The 19,086-nt window shown below is 52.8% G+C and overlaps 1 protein-coding gene across 1 annotated transcript; it reads right to left on the bottom strand.

Annotated features, from left to right (window-relative positions):
* Positions 1 to 5,644: 5,644 nt before the first annotated feature.
* Positions 5,645 to 18,555, bottom strand: ANKRD34A (ankyrin repeat domain 34A). Its single transcript, XM_050930877.1, has 2 exons — positions 18,134 to 18,555; positions 5,645 to 10,515 (listed from the first exon to the last, which is right to left on the bottom strand). The coding sequence occupies exon 2, from the start codon at positions 10,422 to 10,424 to the stop codon at positions 8,835 to 8,837; it is 1,590 nt and encodes a 529-aa protein (XP_050786834.1). The 5' UTR covers positions 10,425 to 10,515; positions 18,134 to 18,555; the 3' UTR covers positions 5,645 to 8,834.
* Positions 18,556 to 19,086: the final 531 nt, after the last annotated feature.

Genomic DNA, 19,086 nt, shown 5'->3' with positions numbered 1-19,086 from the left:
GAGGGCAACAGCAGCAGCCTGGCGCGGAAGCAGTGCCTGTCGGACGGCGCTGCCTGCCACAGGGCCAGAGGAGCCGTGGGGCGGCAGGCCGGCTCAGAAGCTGCGCCTGCCAGACGGCGCTACCCACTGCACAGCCAGAGGAGCCGTAGGGCGGCAGGCCGGCGCGGAAGCGAGTGGGGGGGCGGTCCGGTCCGGGGGCATGGCCAGAGGGGGGGAGCCAAGGGGGCATAGCCAGAGGGGAGTGTCTTTTTTATGTTTTTTGCTCCCCTTACCCTGAAAACCTGGCTACGCCCCTGAGGCCGAATGGAATTATCCAAGCTGGAATCAGGACAGGGTGCCAGGCAACTTACCTCTCAGGCATAGTGTCTTGGGTTTATCAGCCTCAGACAATCCGGGCCTTCGCTTTGTGCCTCATTCTAGGGGTATGCACGGCTGTTACAGCAGGACAGCTGTGTGTCGACACTTCTTACATCCACAGAAGGGGCTTTCCTGTCGGTGTGGTCAACCCACCTCTCCATGAGGCTGATAGCATCCTGGGTCTCCCATCCAAGTACCAAGGAGGAGAGCCCCTGCCTAGCAGAGCCAGTGAGGTCTGGCTATAGGGAATGTCTCTGCTAGGCAGGCGGAAGGGAGCGGGGATCCAGGCAGAGACAGAAGCCCTGCATTGTCCTCTCTGCCTCTTGCTCTTGGGTTCATAGAATATCAAGGTTGGAAGGGACCTCAGGAGGTATCTAGTCCAGCCCCCTGCTCAAAGATTTTTTGCCCCAAATCCCTAAATGGCCCCCTCAAGGACTGAACTCACAACCCTGGGTTTAGCAGGCTAGTGCTCAAACCACTGAGCTTTCCCTCCCCCCAGCCTGCTGCCAAGTGGGTTGTGCATTAGGGAGCAGCATCGCAGGCATGGACGAAGCAAGAGAGGCGCTTCTCCATCTCCATCTCACATTGCAGGTCTTCTGCCAGGAACAGAGACTTTTCAGTGAGGGCTGGATCGTTCTACGATGGGGGGGAGGGGTTGGTTTTTTTTTTGGGGGGGGCTTTTAGTTCCCCAAAACTCTGCTATGCAGAGTCCCTCGGGGTTGCTGCAGCGTGTTGCAGAGGAGGTGCACACACTGCACTCTCCTTCTCACACAGGTGTTTGGAGACACAGTACACAGGGATCCCACATCTACCTATGCCAGCTGTGATAATGGCTTGGGGAACCAGCATGCTTCAGGGCCTAAGTGGGACACATGCCGGGGTCAGCCAGGATTTGCCTTTTATCCCCATGTGTATAGCTGTGTATGGTGGGCCAAGGGCAATTTAAACCTTCCTCTGAAACAGTGTCCCGGAGGCAGGGACACTGGCCTGGATGCACCAGTGATGGGGGTCTAGTGTGGCAGGTGGAGTGATGTTTGAGTAGAGGGAGCAGTGCTCTGATTCCGTGCAGCATGAGAGAGGATACAGGAATTGATGGACCAGTTATCTGAGCCAGTGCAGGGAGGAGATGCGGGGGGGGGTCTAAGGATTGGTCGGGTTTGATCTGGTGCAGCAGGCGGAGGGATACAGGAATAGACGGACTGGTTATCTTATCTGGCATAGGGAAGAAACAGGAGGATACTGATGGACCAAGGAATCCGGTGGCACCTTAAAGACTAACAGATTTATTTGGGCATAAGCTTTCGTGGGTAAAAATCCCACTTCTTCAGGTGGTGCATCTGAAGAAGTGGGGTTTTTGATGCCATTGGACTTCTTGTTGTTTTTGTGGGTACAGATTAACACGGCTGCCCCTTGAAACTTGACACGGATGGACCAGTGGCCTTCCCAAAACCTTCTGTTCCAATACCAGGCCACTAGGTGGCAGAATAACCCCCACCCCCAGCCCCAAGAAGACGCGGGTGCGAGCCAGACTGAGCGATGTTGGGCTTTTATTGACTGCTAGGTAAAGACCAAGAGACCCCCGACACTCCCGGCTGGGAGAGCAGCTGGGGCAGGCTGGAATTGCTTCTCCCAACCGAGTTCTTTTCCGTTCCCATCTCTTCTCCTCACCCGCCACGCCCCAGTGGGGACAGGAGCACCCTGGCCAGCCCAAAGGAAGAGCGCAGCGGGGAGGGGTGTGGGCTGGGGGTGGAGGAAGGAGATCAGACACCACCCAAGGCAGAGACAGCAGGCGGCCTCGTCAGCGCAAATCTCACCACCTTTGGGGTGGAAGGGTGACCACACTCACAAACATGACTTACTTTGGCTCAGAGGGGTTGCCCCCCCACCTCGTACACTAAATTGGGGAGAGTCTTGTGTTCTAGAGCAGAGATGGTAGGTGTTCACACATTAGCTACTCAATCCTATGGATGGGTCAGAGTCATTAGCCCTATGGTGCATGTGGGGAAACCGAGGCACCAAGCAGGGCCGCAGCTCTTCAAAGGTTATGCAGTGAGTCAGCGGCAGAGCCAGGTGTCCTGATGCCCAGTTCCCTGCTCTAACCACTAGATAAGACTCCCCTTGGGGCATTGGGATGATCACTCGGGCATCCTGACACCAACTTCCTCTGCTCTAACCATTAGGCAGCACTCCCTTGTGGGATGGGGAGGTGGACCCAGGAATCCTGCCATCCTGCCTAGCTCAGAGGCGGGTCTGAGAGCCGAGGGATCAGCAGAGCATATGAATATGCACAGCAGAGTGTGTGAGTCCTCTGCCTGCCTCTGGCCCTTTGGCAATATTATCCAGCGATTGGCTGAACTGACAGCTGGACCCTGTACTAACCTAGCACACAGCCCATCGCAGCTGCAGGGGCCTGTGCATATTCACCCAGCTCTGTTTCTAACAGGGAGAACTCACTGTACGCTTCGCCTGTGGACTTTCAGCCCACGGGGCCCCGGAAGCTCCTACACAAGCTCTGTGCAGAGGAGTCGCTTCCCCCAGCCCCAAAAGGCGACGCTGCACATGGGCCTTCAGGGATGGCCTGAACACTGTGGGCCTGATTCCTGGTATTCATCAATGAGCCCCGGTCACTTTTGTCCTGGCCACGGTTTTGACCTGCGTTGGTCACATGCTTCCTCTTTGCATCCTGCCCTAAATGGCTGCACAGAGTTGCTGCTGCGCTGCTCCCCAGAACTGGCAGCATTTCAGCCTGGGCAGGATGAGGATTTCTGTCTATATTGCAAATAGTGTTGAGATCTAGTGGGATGAAATGGAAAATCATTTGCCCCTGCTGATAAGCCAGGCACTGTGTTATTTCTGATTGTCCCTCGCATGACATGGCAGGAGCTCTGGTGGTGACTGGAGCTTGTGTCTGCTGAGATAATAACCCCACATACCTGAGGGAGAGGGGGTATTTTCAAAGGGCCTTGTGGTTATTTAGGTGCCTAATTCCCCTTGAAAGCCAGTGGGAATTAGGTGCCTTGTCAGGAACTTCTGGAAATCTCACCCTTCGTGTAAAGGATTTAAAGCTGGACTGAAGCATATGTCTGGATCCAAGCTTCCTCCTGAGTCAGCACCTGCTTGGATTGGTTTTTTTAGCTCAACTCTGACAAGGACAGAGACCGTGTTCCTGGGCATCTACCTGCCTGGGGCTGAAATGGTCCCTGGAAGCAGCAGCTGGTGCCTGGATTCTCACCCCAATTGATTTCCTCTGGGTGTCACCAGCACTGGGATGGGATGAGTTAGCTGCCCACCCCAACAGTGCTCTGAGGCCTGACCTGCCAGATGTAATTCTCTGGCTAGCTCTGTACTTACATGCCCCCACATCACCACTGTGTCTGGGCAGCTGCAGAAACCAGCTTAGATTATTAGGGTTGGAAGGGACCTCAGGAGATCATCTAGTCCAACCCCCTGCTCAAAGCCAGGCCAATCCCTGACTAAATCTCTAAATGGCCCCCTCAAGGATTGAGCTCACAACCCTGGGTTTAGCAGGCCAATTCTTAAACCACTGAACTATCCCTCCCTCCTGCATTAAGCAGGTTCTGATCCATAATAGCACCCACACTGCAGCTTCTCTCCCCACCTGCGGCACAATGGGATTTCACTCTGGTCTCATGCCTCCCGCTCTAAGCGCCGGAGCTTGGATGAGAACCCAGGCTTCCTGCCTCCGCTTCATCTGCTCTAACCATAAGGCTACATTTCCTCCTAGGACTGGGAATGGAGCTCAGGAGTCCTGACTCCCACCCCCCAGGGAAAGGGGAACAGAGCCCCAGGAGGACACGAAGGCAGAGGGCGACTCCTGGAATGGAGTTAGGGCAGTGCTCCCGCATGGACAGCTGGGAATCAGGAGGACTGGTGAGCATAGTTACACACATCTGTCTGTGGTTTGCAAGACAACCAGGGGGAGTCACGACCTACCTGCCCTTCCCACATTGCTAAATGCAGACCCGGCTAGACAGATCTATAACCACCATCCCCCTGGCATCTGTGCAGCCCCAGAACCAACCTCGGGCTCCCTCTAGGGAAGGGTAAGTGGGGGCAGGGTTCTGCTATGGAAAAGACTGAGAATCTCTGAGCCTGGATTGTCGGGGAGGATGCAGCTCAGAGACACACGCAGGGACTGGATTATGGGAAAAGGTTAAATTGATCATGTCACAATATGCATAGGATGTAGAGACCTCCTGGTTGGCCACAGTGGTTGGGATGCCACACAATGCTCAGGAATATTCCCCACGGGCTACTTGATAAAGGAGTAAAAATGCCCCTGGAAATTGTTTCAGTCAAACATCCCCTCGTCCGTCGGGTTTTGATTTAGCAAAACCCAAAGGGACCAGCCACCTGGTTTCATCCAGAACTGTACAGGTGGGGGGATGAGCTGAGAAACGGACCCAGTTCTGCTTCGTTATCTGCAACTGATTTAAAGCAAAACCTTCTCTGTGGCTGCCTTTAATACACCCAAGGTGGGGACGGAGGGGTCAAGGAGTCACACACACACATGCACACAATATACCCAAGGCGGGAATGGAGAGGTCACACATACACACACAAGTTCCTTTTGTCCATACAGACCACTGTTGCTCACACTGAGGCTTGGAGTCACAAGTCACTCTTTAATGCGTCTCCTGCGGCTCTCTGCAGCACATGATATTAAAACACTGGGTGATTTAATTATTAACCAGTCAAAGTTATTAACCAATCAGGAGGCTTTTACCATGTTACTAACCAATTGTCGTTGATAAAATAATAATACTCGGTCAGTCATTTTGCTGTGCAAATGAAATATATATAGTAAGTGAAACAATGAATTCACACTCCTGTGGCTCTGCTGGTCGCTAATTTGACTCCTGAGCCACGGAGGTCTGAGTATCACTGATCTAGAACCTACTACCTAAAAGCTATAAGACAACCCCTGGCTAGGAAACCACCGCCCAGCAGTTTGTGCATTTGGCCAGCAGGGGGCAGCATTCTGCTAATGTCACCATAGGCACTGGGAAAGGGGCGTGGTACTGGGTGGGAGGCCCTGGGGCAGGCTTGTTCCAAGAGCCTTGCTTCTTAAAGGGTTAATAAGCTGTGTGTGGTTACAGATTCATCAAGGGATCTGTCCAGGCCTGCTAGAAATGCATGTGTGTGTTCCAGGTGTGACAGCTGCTATTTTGGGCGATATCAGGGCTTGAACCAGGGACTTCCAGAGCTAAAAGCGGGAGCTGCAGCCTGAACTAAAGATGATACCTGGGAGGCGGCGGGGGGCGGGGGGGGGGGGAGGGGGAGGAGAGGGAGCTACAGCTGCTGGGGATTTCCCATCCTCAGACAAAACTTGCGATTTCAAAAATTTTCTCATCCCAAATTGAAACCAAATTCCAAATCTCAACATTTTTTTTTTTTTTTGCAAACCCAGTTCCCAAAAATCTTTTTCGCTAATATTTTGTTTGGGTAAATCTGAAACATTTCATTTCAATTTTGACCTTTTAAACGTTAAAGCTAGCAAATAAGCTACGCTGCCAAAGGAAAACATCATTCTGAGCTGAGAAACGGAAACGTTTCGTTCCGAGGCTGACGAAAAGGGACATTTTGACATTTTCAAAACGTTTTCATCTCCATTTTTTCTAACTGAAAAATTCAGCAGAATTGACACATTCCCATGGGACATTTCGGTTTTGATGAATCGGCGCTTTCTGATGGCAAATCGTTTTCTGGAATAAGTCCCACCCAGCATTAGTCCTTAGCTGGGGCTGTAGCAGAAAGGTCCTCTGTGAATCAGACACAGATGGGGCCTGTAATGGACACTCACCAGTGGCTTATAGCCACACATATACTGGAGACAGATGTGCTCAAAGCAGTTTTGATAACCTCTGAAATCGCAACGTGAATTGGTTCCAAATTTCACAGTTGAACTCCCAGCTTCTAACCTGCTGACTGAAAACCCCAGATCCAACCCTACAAGTGTCCCAGATACAGATCTGAAACCATACTCACATCATGCTGTATGTTCTCTGACATACACAGCCAGAGAGGGCATTTGCCCTAGTTGAGGAAGGCCCCATGTATCTGCAGCAAACTAGCCCCCAAATCCTGCCGCAAAAGGCCCCAAATCATGCAGAAAACTGGAAATCCCAAACAGCATCAGATACACTGAAATAATAAGGTTTCTATGAAACTAAACAGAGCAGTGGCTAACACAATCAGCATGGGATAAAGTGTGCTAGCTAATCCTCTGGCCAATTTAATCAGATGCTGCCCCTGCCATTTTAAGCTCAAATTCTCAGCTGATGTCAGTCAAAAGAGGCATCAATTTACACTAGCCAAGAATATGGCCCTTCATTTTCAATGTGCTGCAGAATTTTGTAACAAAAAAGGCATAAGTGCTAAGCAGGAGCAATCGGGAGAGGGGGTGGGGTGGCAGTTGGGGACTTTTGGCATCTGGGGATTTAATTGGGAGTTGTGAGAAAAGCACAATACAATGCAACATTTCTGCTAAAATCAGCAGTGGAATAGTTAACAATGTTGTTGTCTGTTTGGTAGTCAGTAGGTTTCAGAGTCAACACCCATTTGGCATCAAGGGGTTCACATCTAGAATGATCATTGTAGGCTGTCTAAAGACTAGGTCAGGCCACATGGCACCAGATACATGTCAATCAGGGCTACAAGCGTATTTCTGCGAACAGAAAAGGAAGCACAGCCAGGGAGTGGGTTCTGCAGAGTAGCAGATACATGGGGCCCTGATTACAGTCTCCTTGTGCTTATAGGGAGACCTGTGCAAATGTTAACTCCCTTAGTTAACTTGGACTTTGCAGCATCACTCAGGGAAGTGCAAGGAAACCTGAGCACTCTGCAGATTCATAGCTTGGTAACTAGGGGCCAGATCTTCCCGCTGGGAGTCAGGCACCTAAAGACCTTTGAGGACTTGGGGTTTGTTTGCACCACTGCAGTTGTGCAATGCACAATGACAATGCACAATTCCACAGCTTCCCCTGGTGGAAAAGCAGGGTAACCCACGCCAGTGCACTGGGTCTGCACTGTAGGGTTGGCAATGGGTGTCTATGCCTATTTACACTCAGTGCCCTCACTCCCCCCTGAAATGGTTTCCCTGCTGCATCAGTGATGCTCTGCTCAATCCTGCACCTTGTGCCTAGAGGGTTTATTCCAGCCCTCCCACTAATGTTTGGGGGTAACTTCTTGTGCGTCCCCAGTCATATTGCTTTGTCTAGGGGTGCGGCTCTGCCAGAGACCGAATGCTAAATAAATAACAAATAGGACGTAGCATTTCTAGAGCACGTCTGATCTCCAAGTGCTTTACAGACACAGGTCGGTATCATTCCCTCCGTTTGCCAGGTGGGGGAGACTGAGGCACGGGGAGGGAGCGTCACTAGTCCACAGTTACCCAGTGAATCAGTGGCAGAGACAGGCAGAGAACCCGAGAGTCGTTAGCGCCCAGTCCTCTGACCACTAGACAACACTCCCCCTCCTGGAGCTGGGAACAGAGCCCCGTGCCTAAAGTGTGTCTGTTTTTAAGTGCTCCCATCTGAGACGCCTCGAAGGGGCCTGGTTTCCAGTGGGCATTCCAAATCACTAGCCTTTTTGCAAACGTAGCCCCAGGTCTCCTTTTACTGCTCCTGCCAGACAACGCTGCCCCCTCAGAGGTGGGGCGCGAACCCAGGAGTCCCGACGGCATTCACACTAATCAATAGGATATTGCAGGGAGCAGCAGGTGGGGTGCAAGGCCACCGGGGGCGGGGTGTGTGTGCCTGTCTTTAGGATCGCCGCCGCTGCCTTCCAGGTCGGAGAGCCACGCAAACCGAGCAGGGCTGCCTTCGGCTTTGAACCTGGATCAGGCACAAACCGCTGCCGGAAATTGGAAGATGCTCCGGCTGGCCACGTTCCTGATCTTGAACCCAAATCGACCCTTTCATTCCCTTTTTCCTTCCCCTCCTCTGCATCTCCAGGCCGTGCCTGGCAGGACTGGAGGGACGGGACCCACGCGCCTCCCCTCTGGTTTCCTGACTGGCACATGGGAGCAGCCGTTAGAAGCTGTCACCGTCCCACCCCCAGCATAGGCCAGGTTTCCCAGCGCTCTGTGGCCATGTGGCACAGTCACGGGCGGTAATGCTTCAGGGCGTTCCGCTGCCAGACCGCAACATCCAGGCCTCCACCGAAGGGACCCAGTGCCATCCAGAAGTTGGTCGCGTGGGGATCCTGGCCCACTGGAATGCTCCTGTTCTGGTCAGATTCCCTGGACCTGGGCGCGGCCCGTCGCTAGGATAGATACACAGCAAGGCAGAGGATACACAGCAACCCAGACACAATGGGCTCGGCACCCAGAATGGGGTGGGAGAGATGGGATGGGGGGTGTCTCCAGCTCCTCCCCACTCCAGGAGCAACAAATGGGATGGGGATAGAATAAATCTAGGCCTCTTTTCCTTTCCCTTGTTGAGGCTTCTGTCCCTTTAAGTGGCTGGGTCGCCCTGGGCCACCAGGTTCTGGAAATTGACCAGCTGTTTGATCTGTTCCGTCTGCATAGAATGCCTTCTGAACAGCTTCTTCTTTGCCTTGGGGGAGCTGGGGGCCATGGGGACGAGCCCCCTGTGCACGGGCGAGGGGGGCCGGCCGTTGGCCCGGATGTCAGGGATGGGAGGGTGGGGGTTGATGTTGAGTGGGGGCAGGAAGCCAGGCCGGGTGTGGGCAATGTGATCCAGGAGGAAGGTCCCCGATCCTCTCCTCTCCAGCAGCCCCGGGGAGCGACGCCGCCCTGTCATGGGGGACACGGCGCTGGGGATGCTTTCTAGGGACTCCCGGGAGGAGCTGGCTGGCAGGGTCAGGGGGGAGGCATTGTATTTCCTTCTCTCCAGGGAGATGCGGCCTGAATCCGGGGAGCCGGGGATGGAGTCCGGGCAGAGGTGCGCGTCCGACTCGCAGTGCTCCATGCGGGCCAGCTTATGGTGGGCCACGCCCCGCAGACCGGGCGCTGGGCCACCCCCGCTCTCCTGGGCCTCGGGGGCTGTGTTGCGCCGTGACAGAGGCTGGTGGAGGTGGCCGAAATGAACCTTCTCGGCCCAGGATGCCTCCAGACCTGGGGCCTCTTCCCCAGAGCCGTGGGGGGCAAACATCTTGAAACCGGGGGGCTCCTGGCCCTCGATGCTGTGCCTTCGTGACAGCACGGACCTCTTGGTGATGCTCAAGCCGTTCATCTCAGCCGTGATCCTCTCCTCCGGCGTCCGGGCCTTCTCTGGATGGGAGGCGGCCAAGGCGGAGGGCGCCACCAGCCCCCATGGCTCCGAGTTGAGTCTCTTGAGTTGCCTGGGCCGGCCCTTGGGCAGCGTGGCTGCCGGCGGCTGCTCCGCGGAAGCCTCGGCCTCCAGCCCCTTAGGAAGAGGCGGCGGGGGGCAGGTCAGACGGGTGGCCATGGTGAAGTTGAAGACGTCCCTCGCCTCCTCCTTCTCGCTGGCCCCGGGTGACTGGGTGGTCTTGACTTCGATGTCAGAGGGTGACATGCACAGGGCAGGCGACTTCTCCTCTAGGCCTGGGGAGGGAGGTGAGTTCAAGTACTGCTTGGTCTTCTTGGTGCCCGAGGGGGACGTGTCGGTGGTGATGATGATCACCTCCTTTCCCTTGGCCTTGCAGGCGTCCAGCAGCACCTGCAAGGTCTCCCGGTCGCCCCGGTTGATGGCGTACACCAGGGCTGATGCCCCCGCGTAGTCCCTGGCACTGGGGTCGGCCCCGTGCTCCAGCAGGACCGAAGCCACCGAGGGCCCAGCCCGGTCGGCGCAGGCGTGCATCAGGGCCGTCTTACCCATCTTGTCGGGGATGTTGGGGTCGGCGCCATTCTCCAGCAGGTAGCGCACCATGCGGGGCTTGTTGTGCGGGTCGTCGTAGTGGGCCAGGCAGGCAGCGATCAGCGGCGTCTCGCCCTGCGCATTGCCCTCGTTGATGTAGGCCCCGCCTTCCAACAAGAGGCGAGTGAGGCGGAACTTGCCCTGCCACACGGCCTTCAGCAGGGCATTCCCCTCTGCGTGCAGCATGGCGGCTGGGTCGTTCATTGCCAGGCGGGGCCTGGGGCCAGGCGGTCTCGTGAGGGCAAGCCGGGGCTGTGGGCAGCGGGTCGGGGCATTGCACAGGCAGAGCACCTCCCTGGACAGAGAGAGAGAGAGAGAGGGAGAGCACATCATGAAATCTTACCCTGCTCCAGCATCGTTCATCGCCAAGCAACCCCTTCACCACTGAGCTGCTACCTCTGGGCTGCAACGCAGCAGCAGGTTAACAGTCGCACAGCCGGGCTTCACAGTGACCATGCAGCCGGTGCTGAAATGCAGCCTGCTCTGGTGTGGAACATGGCAGCTGTTTAACAGCCACACAGCAACACTGCAGAGAGAGCACACAACCACTGCTGACATACAGCCAGCTCTGGTGTGCAGCTGCTTAATAGACCACGGCCACGCCACAAAAGGATCACTCACCCAGCACTGAAAAGCAGCCAGCTCTGGAGTGGAACAGGGCAGTTCTTTAACAGCTGCACAGCCATGCTGCACAGGGAACACTCACCCAATACTGAAATGCAGCAAGTTCTGGGGTGCAGCATGGCAGCTGCTTAAAAGCCACAGCAACGCTCCACAGGGACACTCACCCAACACTGGAATGCAGCCACCTTTGAGGTGGAGGACAACACCTGTTTGATGACCACATAGCAGTGCTGCACAGGGATCACTCACCCAACACTGAAGTGCAGCCAGTTCTGGGGGGAGCTGCTTAATGGTGTACCGCAAGGCTGCACAACGTTTAGGACAGGAAGTGAAGGCTCGAACAGGCAAAGCTAGGCAGGCAGAATCTCCTTATTCATACTGAAATTGGGCCCGGCTAAGAAGTGCCCTGGGATTTTTAAGCCCTCTTTGGGACATGGCCTCAGTTTCATACCCACGTGTCTGGTTTACAGGCCCCCTCCTTCCACCTCACCTCTGTGTCCATGTTCAGACTTCGCAGAGAACCAAGGCAAAAACAGTTGGGAATTCAGCAGCTTCTGCCGCAGAAAACCCACCTTCGTCCCACCCTGTTGTCAACGGAGGGGGTGGCAATAGAACAATCCAGACAATATTAATCTCTCTCTCTTATCACCGGTGGGTCTCAAAGGAGGGAAGGCTCATTACCCCCATTTTACAGATGAGGAAAACCGAGGCACGGGGGTCTTGCCCAAGGCCACCCAGCAGCAGAGCTGGGAATAGAATCCAGGTTTGCCTGAGTCTCAGTCACCCTGCACTCATGGCACATGGGACAGCTCCGGGGCATTGTCCTGCATGTCTCAGATATAGCTTTACACACTGTCCATTAATCCAAACCAGGATCTAGGCAGACCCTCTCTGGTGGTTCTAGGTGACTTCTTCACACCACGCACAGTCGACCTGTGGAACTCATTGCCAGGGGATTGTGTGAAGATCAAAACTATAACGGGCTTCAAAATGCATTAGTCACGTTCATGGAGGGAAAGGTCCATTGATGGCTATTTGCCAAGATGGGCAAGGAGGCGACCCATGCTCTGGACGTCCCTAGCCTCGGATTGCCAGGATCTCGGTGTGGACGATGGAATGGATCACACAATGGTTGCCTGTTCTGTTCATTTCCTCCGAAGCACCTGGCATCAGAAGACAGGATACTGGGCTGGATGGACCATTGGTCTGACCCAGTATGGCCGTTCTTATGCAGCACGGCCTGCTCCCTTTCGCTTCACCACAGCCCAGGCTAGATTCTTGTCTACTGTGAGGGATGCTCCCCAACAGCCACAAGCAGGTCGCCAAAGAGTTAAACGCTTAACTCACACGCGAGTGCCATTAAAAATGTCACCGAGTGCTGGCAGATCCCCCTAGCTTCCCATCCCAACCTGCCTGCCTGACTCAAAATCCTACCAGCTGGCGCCCGCGTGGAAAAGGGTAATTAATTCAAAGCTGGAAAAAAACAAGTTCACTAATCAAAAGGAGTTTGGCTGATGAGCGCGTCCTCCCCTCCTCCGCCCCCAGCCCCTTCTGCCCTGGCAGCTGGTGAGCTGGTTGGCTGGAGGGGCACTGGAGAAGGGTTGCCTGTCCTGCCTAATTTACTGGAAATATCTCACTCGGGGGTGTAGGTGACACAGTGTCTATTGGTGCCAGCTTGCGGAGTCCGATGCAAACGGGACCAGCTTGCCCAGAGAGCTGCAGGTTGGATTCCCGAGGGCTCAGACCTCCCCCCCAAAATCAAGGCAAGCTGCCAGCGTCGGCACCTGAATAAATTCAAATTTCCCAAAGGCCTCTGTGTGGGTCCCATTGGGACACACAGATGGCCAGCAGCTTTTCAGAAAGGCCCGGCTTCCAGCCTGGGCAGCTCTTTGGAAAAACCCAGCCATGTGTTCTGCTGGTTTGATTCACGCTGGCTCCCACCTGGGCCCACGCTGGGAAATGGAAGCCAAAGGAGAGGCAAGAGGGAGGAAGCAGGGGGAGGAGAGAAAGGAAGAGAGCAGGAGAGGAAGAATGAGATAGATGGAAAGAAAAGCAATGAGGGAAGGTAAAGAATGGGGGAAGGAACAAAAAGGTCAGGAGGAGGAGAAGAGGGAAGGGGAAAGGCAGGGGAAGAGGAGAGAAAAAGGGACCTGGAAGACTGAGGGTGAACAGAGGGGACGCAGAGGAGAGCTGATGAGCAAAGTAGAAGAGAATAAAAGAGGTGTGGAAAGAGAAGAGGCAGGAAAGGGAAGCTAATTAGCAGGGCTAATGAATGAGCAGCGTCCTACAAATCATCAGAGGCTGGCGCCATCCCCTGACCTGGTGCCCTGGGAACCAGGGCCTGATTGAATCACGGATGTCGAGCACGGCAGATTAATGGCACTGAATAATCAGCCTGCTCAGAGCCCTTCCAGTAAGAGGCAGCAGGCTAAGAAGGTTGATTGGGGTTATGGCTTAGATGGGAGACCCCCTGCCCCCAGTGGTGTTGGTGACTCGATGGGGGGTATACTTCTTGGAAGGCCTCACCACGTGTGGTCCTCAGCAGTCCACTTCTTGCTAAAGCTGGTGGCCTGACTGAGGCATGACTGGGGTAGTCACTGGCCACAATGATCTTTGCTTCCTATCCTAAAGTGCTAGGGAGTATCCTGTCCTGGAGAGAGTGTTATGGTTAGAGAATGGTTAGAGCAGGAGACTGCGAGCCAGGATGCCTGGGTTCTGTGCACAGCGCTGGGAACGAGTGGTTAGAGTAGCTACACTTGGACTTGGAAATCTGGTCCAATGTGACATTACAGAGGTCACCCAGGGAGTCGGTGACAGAGCTGGGCACTGAATCCCTATCTCCTGGTGAACATGTAACACAGTGAGCATCTGTGGATGTGTAAGAGGCAGACGATGTTTCTGTAGGTACCGAGGCAAAAAGTTTACACTCAGGATTTGTCTCCTGAGCCTACTTGTGGGCCGGGTCAGATCCTGGCATATGAACTGTCATTCTCACGTAGCCTTCTCAAACCCTTCTATGAACCAAACTCCCCCCCCCCCGCCCATCCCCCCGCAAGGATGGCCGGGTCATTAATTCTGCCCAGGACAATTAGTCTGTGTGGCTGGCTGGACCTGGGAGTGAAGCTGGAAGAGGCCAGCTCAGCTCAAGAGCCCTGGCTGATGGAGGAGAAAAGGGGGAAGATTGAAAATAGATGGGCTGGCGTTTTGTGTGGGATTTGGATGGTCAGTTCCCAATGAAACTAATAGGAACTGGGCATCCAAATACTCTCAACAACTTGAAACATCTGAGCTTTCTTCTCTAATCTTCCTATCTATCTACCTAATCTTCATCTGCATCTCCTTCGATCTATCTGTCTCATGCAACATGTCCTACGGGCTTTCAATTTAAGCATATTAGAAAGGCTGGCACGTCCCTCTGAGCCAGTGGAGCATTCCTTTTGAGAAAACACTAGATTAACTTGCAGTGACTAGCTCTGTTAAAGTGTCATTTCAAAACCCATCCATGTGCAGCAATACAAAGCCGCAGGAGGGCCCTGGAATCATTTGTCATTTGTCAGACAATGACTGAGCTGTCAGCTAACCCACACTAAGTGACCTGCTTTATCTGTTTTGCTATTAGCACCCAGTCATTTCCTCATTACTTCTAGATTTAACTCAGCGTCCTCAGAGCTTTCACGGGTGGCGGGGGGAGAGAGGGGAAGGAATCTAGTATGGTTTGAGCATGGGCCAGGGCATCAGTGGGTTCTCTTCTTGGCTCTACCAAATCAGTTTCCCTAACTATAGACCGGGGAGCACAGCAACATACCCACCTTTTTCAAAACACTTTTGCGATCTCTAGCAGGAGGCAAGGGATTTTCAAAGAAATCAAAAGGAGTTAGGTGCCCACTATGCCCAGTGGTCTCCTAAATCTCAGAGGCCCATTGAAAAGCCCAACTGAAAAGTGTCACATAAGGGCCTCCATTGAAGTCAGCGACAGCCTTAGCAGGCTGCGGATCAGAACTGAAGTGCGATGCCCTCTGATGGGGATTTTATTTCTGACGGATTTTATCCTGAGCAGCCGCCAACATTTCAGTAACACCAAAAGGCACGCAAGAGAAAACAAGTCAATCGATAAGAAGCAGCAAGCGCTATAATTTCTGCACATCTTCCCTTACAGAAAAGCATCTAGCCCCCAAGATTCCAGAGTCAATATTGACCAGCAAGACGCTTCAAAAATGAGGCGCTCTCCTCCTGCATCAGTTTCTCTCCTCTGGACCTCACAGTCACAAGTCTGGAAGCAAGAGAATGCAACCAGAGTGGGATGCTTTTGTTCCTCTCGGGAACAACCCCTGTTCCCTCAATCCCCCCTATTGAGGCCTCCGTGAATATACCTAAAGCTGTCAGATTCACCATTTAAAGCTCAAACCCCGCTCCTTATTTTATATTATTTTTTCTCTTGCCGCTACTTTCTGGGGGGTTTTCAAGGGTCTGGTGCTGGCAGGGCCTCTTGGGTGGTTGCTTGTTATTATTTATTATCTGTATCTCAGTAGCATTTAGGAGCCCGTTATGGATCAGGTCCCCCTGGGCGCTAAGTGCTGTACGCACACAGAGCAAAAAGCCAGCCCCGGACCCAGAGATCTTACAACCTATGTTTGCATCACCGGCGACTGCACTATTGATGGCTCATTAACAGGCTCCTCAGTGGTGAAGTGGGGATTGGGGCAGGGGGGCTTTAGAAATAAAAGGAGGTGCTTGTGTCAGATCCCCAGCTGGTGGAAATCAGCAGAACCCCGTTGGAGTCAGTGGGTCAGAGTCCCAACTGGTGTCACTGGGCCAGAGCACCACGGAAATCAGTGGGCCAAGGTTCAGCTGTTGTCAATGAGCATTGCTCGAGTGACTTCCCAAGAACTGTCCTGATTTGCACCCACGCAGGATCTGGCCCATTGTGTTGCTAGCTTGGAATGTCCATCCCCCTCTTCCCCCCATCCTTTGCCAAAGGGAACCCAAAATGACTTCCGGGCCCAATCCTGCACAACTTACCTGTGCCGACCCCGACGGGAGCTTGGCTCCGGCAAGGCGGGCAAAGTTGGGCTCTTACAGGCTGAATCTGCTGCCCTTGATCCCACAAGTAATCCTTACTCACCTGAGTACCCTCGGTCACTTCTAGGGATTCACCAGGATCGCTCACCCGAGTGAGGGTTGCGGCAGCAGGAGCCTCGGGCCCTGATCCAAAGGCAGGGCCTCTGGACTGACTTCAGTGGGCTTGGGCTCGTTTCGGTGTGAGTCCCCCTTTCTCCCCTGGGGTTAATAGAACTGCTCAGAGTTCATAGGTTTTTAAGACCACAATGGGTCATTTACCATCGCCATAGGATTGGACACCTTCTGGCTTAAACATCTTAGAAAATGTCCCTCCCTTCTGTCTATGTGGCTTGCCCTCATCAGCATCCCATCCGTTCTCTTCACAATCAGAAATGGGTTTTAGCCTCTCCTGGGGATTATCCTCATTTTAGGTGGGGAACTAAAGGCCCAGGAGAGATGAAGCAACTTGATCAGGGTCACACAGGGAATCTGTAGCAGAGCCAGGAATTCAACCAGATCGTCTGGGTCCTACTCGAGTGTCCTCCCTGTGAGACCATCATCCCTTCCACCCCAACTACTGTCTCAGTTTCAAGCCAATGTTGATACACTGTCTTCCACATTGCTCAGGGAATGAATGAGCAATTACCTCTCTCATTCCTCCAGTTTCTTTCCTGAGCTCCACCTTAGGAAATCTATGAGAGCCCTATATCATATCAGAAAAATCCATCTGTCATGCTGGGGTATAATAAAGCAGGCAATTTCATCTCGGGAATCCTGTAAACCCTTCATCATTTATTGTCCAGGAATGCAGGCTAAATAAGCTACGGTCTGGTGAGATCTCACTCTGCTTGTCCCCATAGGACCTCTAAATATAAAAAGCCATTTTACTTTTGGAATCTTTCAAATACAAGTCGCGTGCTTTTGGGTGAAAAAAAAAACACAGCCTTTTTCAGATGAAGCAGTTCCTTTTTTTCATTTAAAAAACCCAGCCCAAATCCCTGCAGAGCACTACAGCTTTAGAAAACAAAGGTTTAAAGCTCTGACAGCGACGCTGAATATCGAGGCAAGCAATGGATGCAAAAAGGAGACAACAAAGAGGGAAAAGACGGATCAATTCTTTGCCGCATCTTTGCATTTGGGGGTTGCAGCTGGAAAAGGAAGAGATTCGGGTTTTGGCAAATTGCTACGGAGGTGAACTGGGACTGCCTAGTGGATTTCAGTGTAGAAATGGTCTGAGGGGAATTTATTGGAAGCAGAATTCTTCTTGGGATCTTTTTTTCCTGGGATTTCAGATGCAAAGGGATTTACTTGTGGGTGATGAGCGAAACCTAAAGAAAATATTCTAGTCTAAATTAGCAAGAGCTTTCACCCACGTCTGGTTACATAACCACATAAGAATGAATGCAACCTACTGAACGGTGGGGGAGAAATTATATATATATATATATAGGGAATTTAAAGGAACTTGTGATGCTCAATATTGTAGTTCAGGATGGGTACAGCGAGTGAAATACATTTAAATCAAAGGATAATCCTGTTCCTGTTCTAATTCTATTAAACAGGTGGATTTAAAGCAATACACCAACTAGTGGCAATAAAACCTGATTAGATTTTAATATAAAACAGATTTCTGGCTTGGTTTGGATCAGCAGAATAAAATACCAAAGAGACCACAATGGGTAAGAGCAGAAAGACACCTGAGTGGATATATAGCCACAGAGAAATTAATGATCAGTCTGATGAAAAAGAAACACTTATAATAATAATAATAATAATAATAATAATAATAATAATAATTAATAATAAACAAATCATTAATTAAATAAGTGCAGCCAAAGAATCCCAGAGTTCCAATGCAAGCTGGGCTGTTCGGGAAACCAGCAGCAATTGGGCAATGGGATCTTAGGACAAACTGACAGTGAATGTGACAGATAGACAAGATCTTCATACTGTCCAGGAGACTTTCTCTCCCATCCCCGTCTGCATTTTAGCCTAAGCTCAGGACCCATGTGCGGATCCCCGGCCAGAAGCAGTGGTGGTGCTTGCTCCTTTCAGCACCCATTAGCTGCTATGTCATTCTGGAACTAGGGGGGCTGCTGCACCCCCTGGCTTGAAGTGGTTTCCATCACATACAGGGTTTACAGTTTGGTTCACTGGCTCTCAGCACCCCCACTACACACATTGTTCCAGCCCCCCTGCTGCTCTCTTCTTTTTGAAAAGCGGTATCGTACCTGCCGCGGTTGGACCCTCTCCCGTCACCTGCCACCGGCTCTTCTGGGCCATATGCTTCCTCCTCACCCCTGGGAAAGCGGAGCAGAAGCCTGCAGAGTTTTCATGGCTTGAGACCTTTGCTCTTCTTTTGTGCACTGGGTGCGTGCGGGTGTTTAAAGGAAATTGACCCCATTCAGCTTGAGACGGGGGATAGACACAGTGAAACCGAATAATTCAGTCCATCAAAGCCCTTCTCTGCAATTTTTTTAGCAGCATTTCCCTCTCTTGCACGCCTCTCCTCCCTCCCCACGCCAGTTGCAGCCCTGCGGTTAGGTGCCTGAGCGCCGGTGTTTTCCACTTATTGTCACAGCCTGCCCGGCTCTTTGCAGAGACAGAGCCAGGCTGCTATTTTTAAGCTGCCTTCCCATAGACCAGAAGTAGCTATTCCATTCAGCTACACAGAGCAATCACACTGCACCAATATACATGGGAAAGGGGCCCGCCTCTTCCACTCCCCCCCTCCTCCCCTGCCAGGGCTTATGAATTATGCTCAGTCCTGGTCTAATCCCTCGATCTCTCTCGGTAGCAATTTGGTGGCACTCTCCAGGGGCACTGGAACAATGTGCATTGTGCTGAGAGCCCCCGAACTGAACCGCAAGCCCTGCAGATGATGGGAACCACTTCAAGCCAGGGGGTGCAGGCGCACCCCTTGTTCCAGCACCTCCGGCACTGTCTGCTTAGGATGCTGGGGATGAGTCCAGTGCATGCTACTGTACTATAAATACCAGCCCCTGCTCACTGCAATGCTGGGCACCATTAACCCTTGATCCTCCACTGCCCTGCGCCTTTGTGTCCCCCTAACACACCTCGCCAAGTCGCCTCGTTTTAGGAATATTAGTAACCTGCATGGCAGCAAGGCCTCCAGGCCTCAGCGGGGATCCAGGCCCCATTCAGTGGCAGTGTTAGGCCTCTG

Source organism: Gopherus flavomarginatus, chromosome 20, assembly GCF_025201925.1.
Source record: "Gopherus flavomarginatus isolate rGopFla2 chromosome 20, rGopFla2.mat.asm, whole genome shotgun sequence".
Lineage (NCBI taxonomy): Eukaryota > Metazoa > Chordata > Testudines > Testudinidae > Gopherus > Gopherus flavomarginatus.
Note: the sequence above shows the minus strand (reverse complement) of the source record. Positions and strands in the feature narration are given on the sequence as shown.

What these genes read in the sequence shown, in the direction of transcription:
- ANKRD34A (XM_050930877.1), bottom strand. Translation starts at nt 10,424, where the DNA reads ATGAACGACCCAGCCGCCATGCTGCACGCAGAGGGGAATGCCCTGCTG.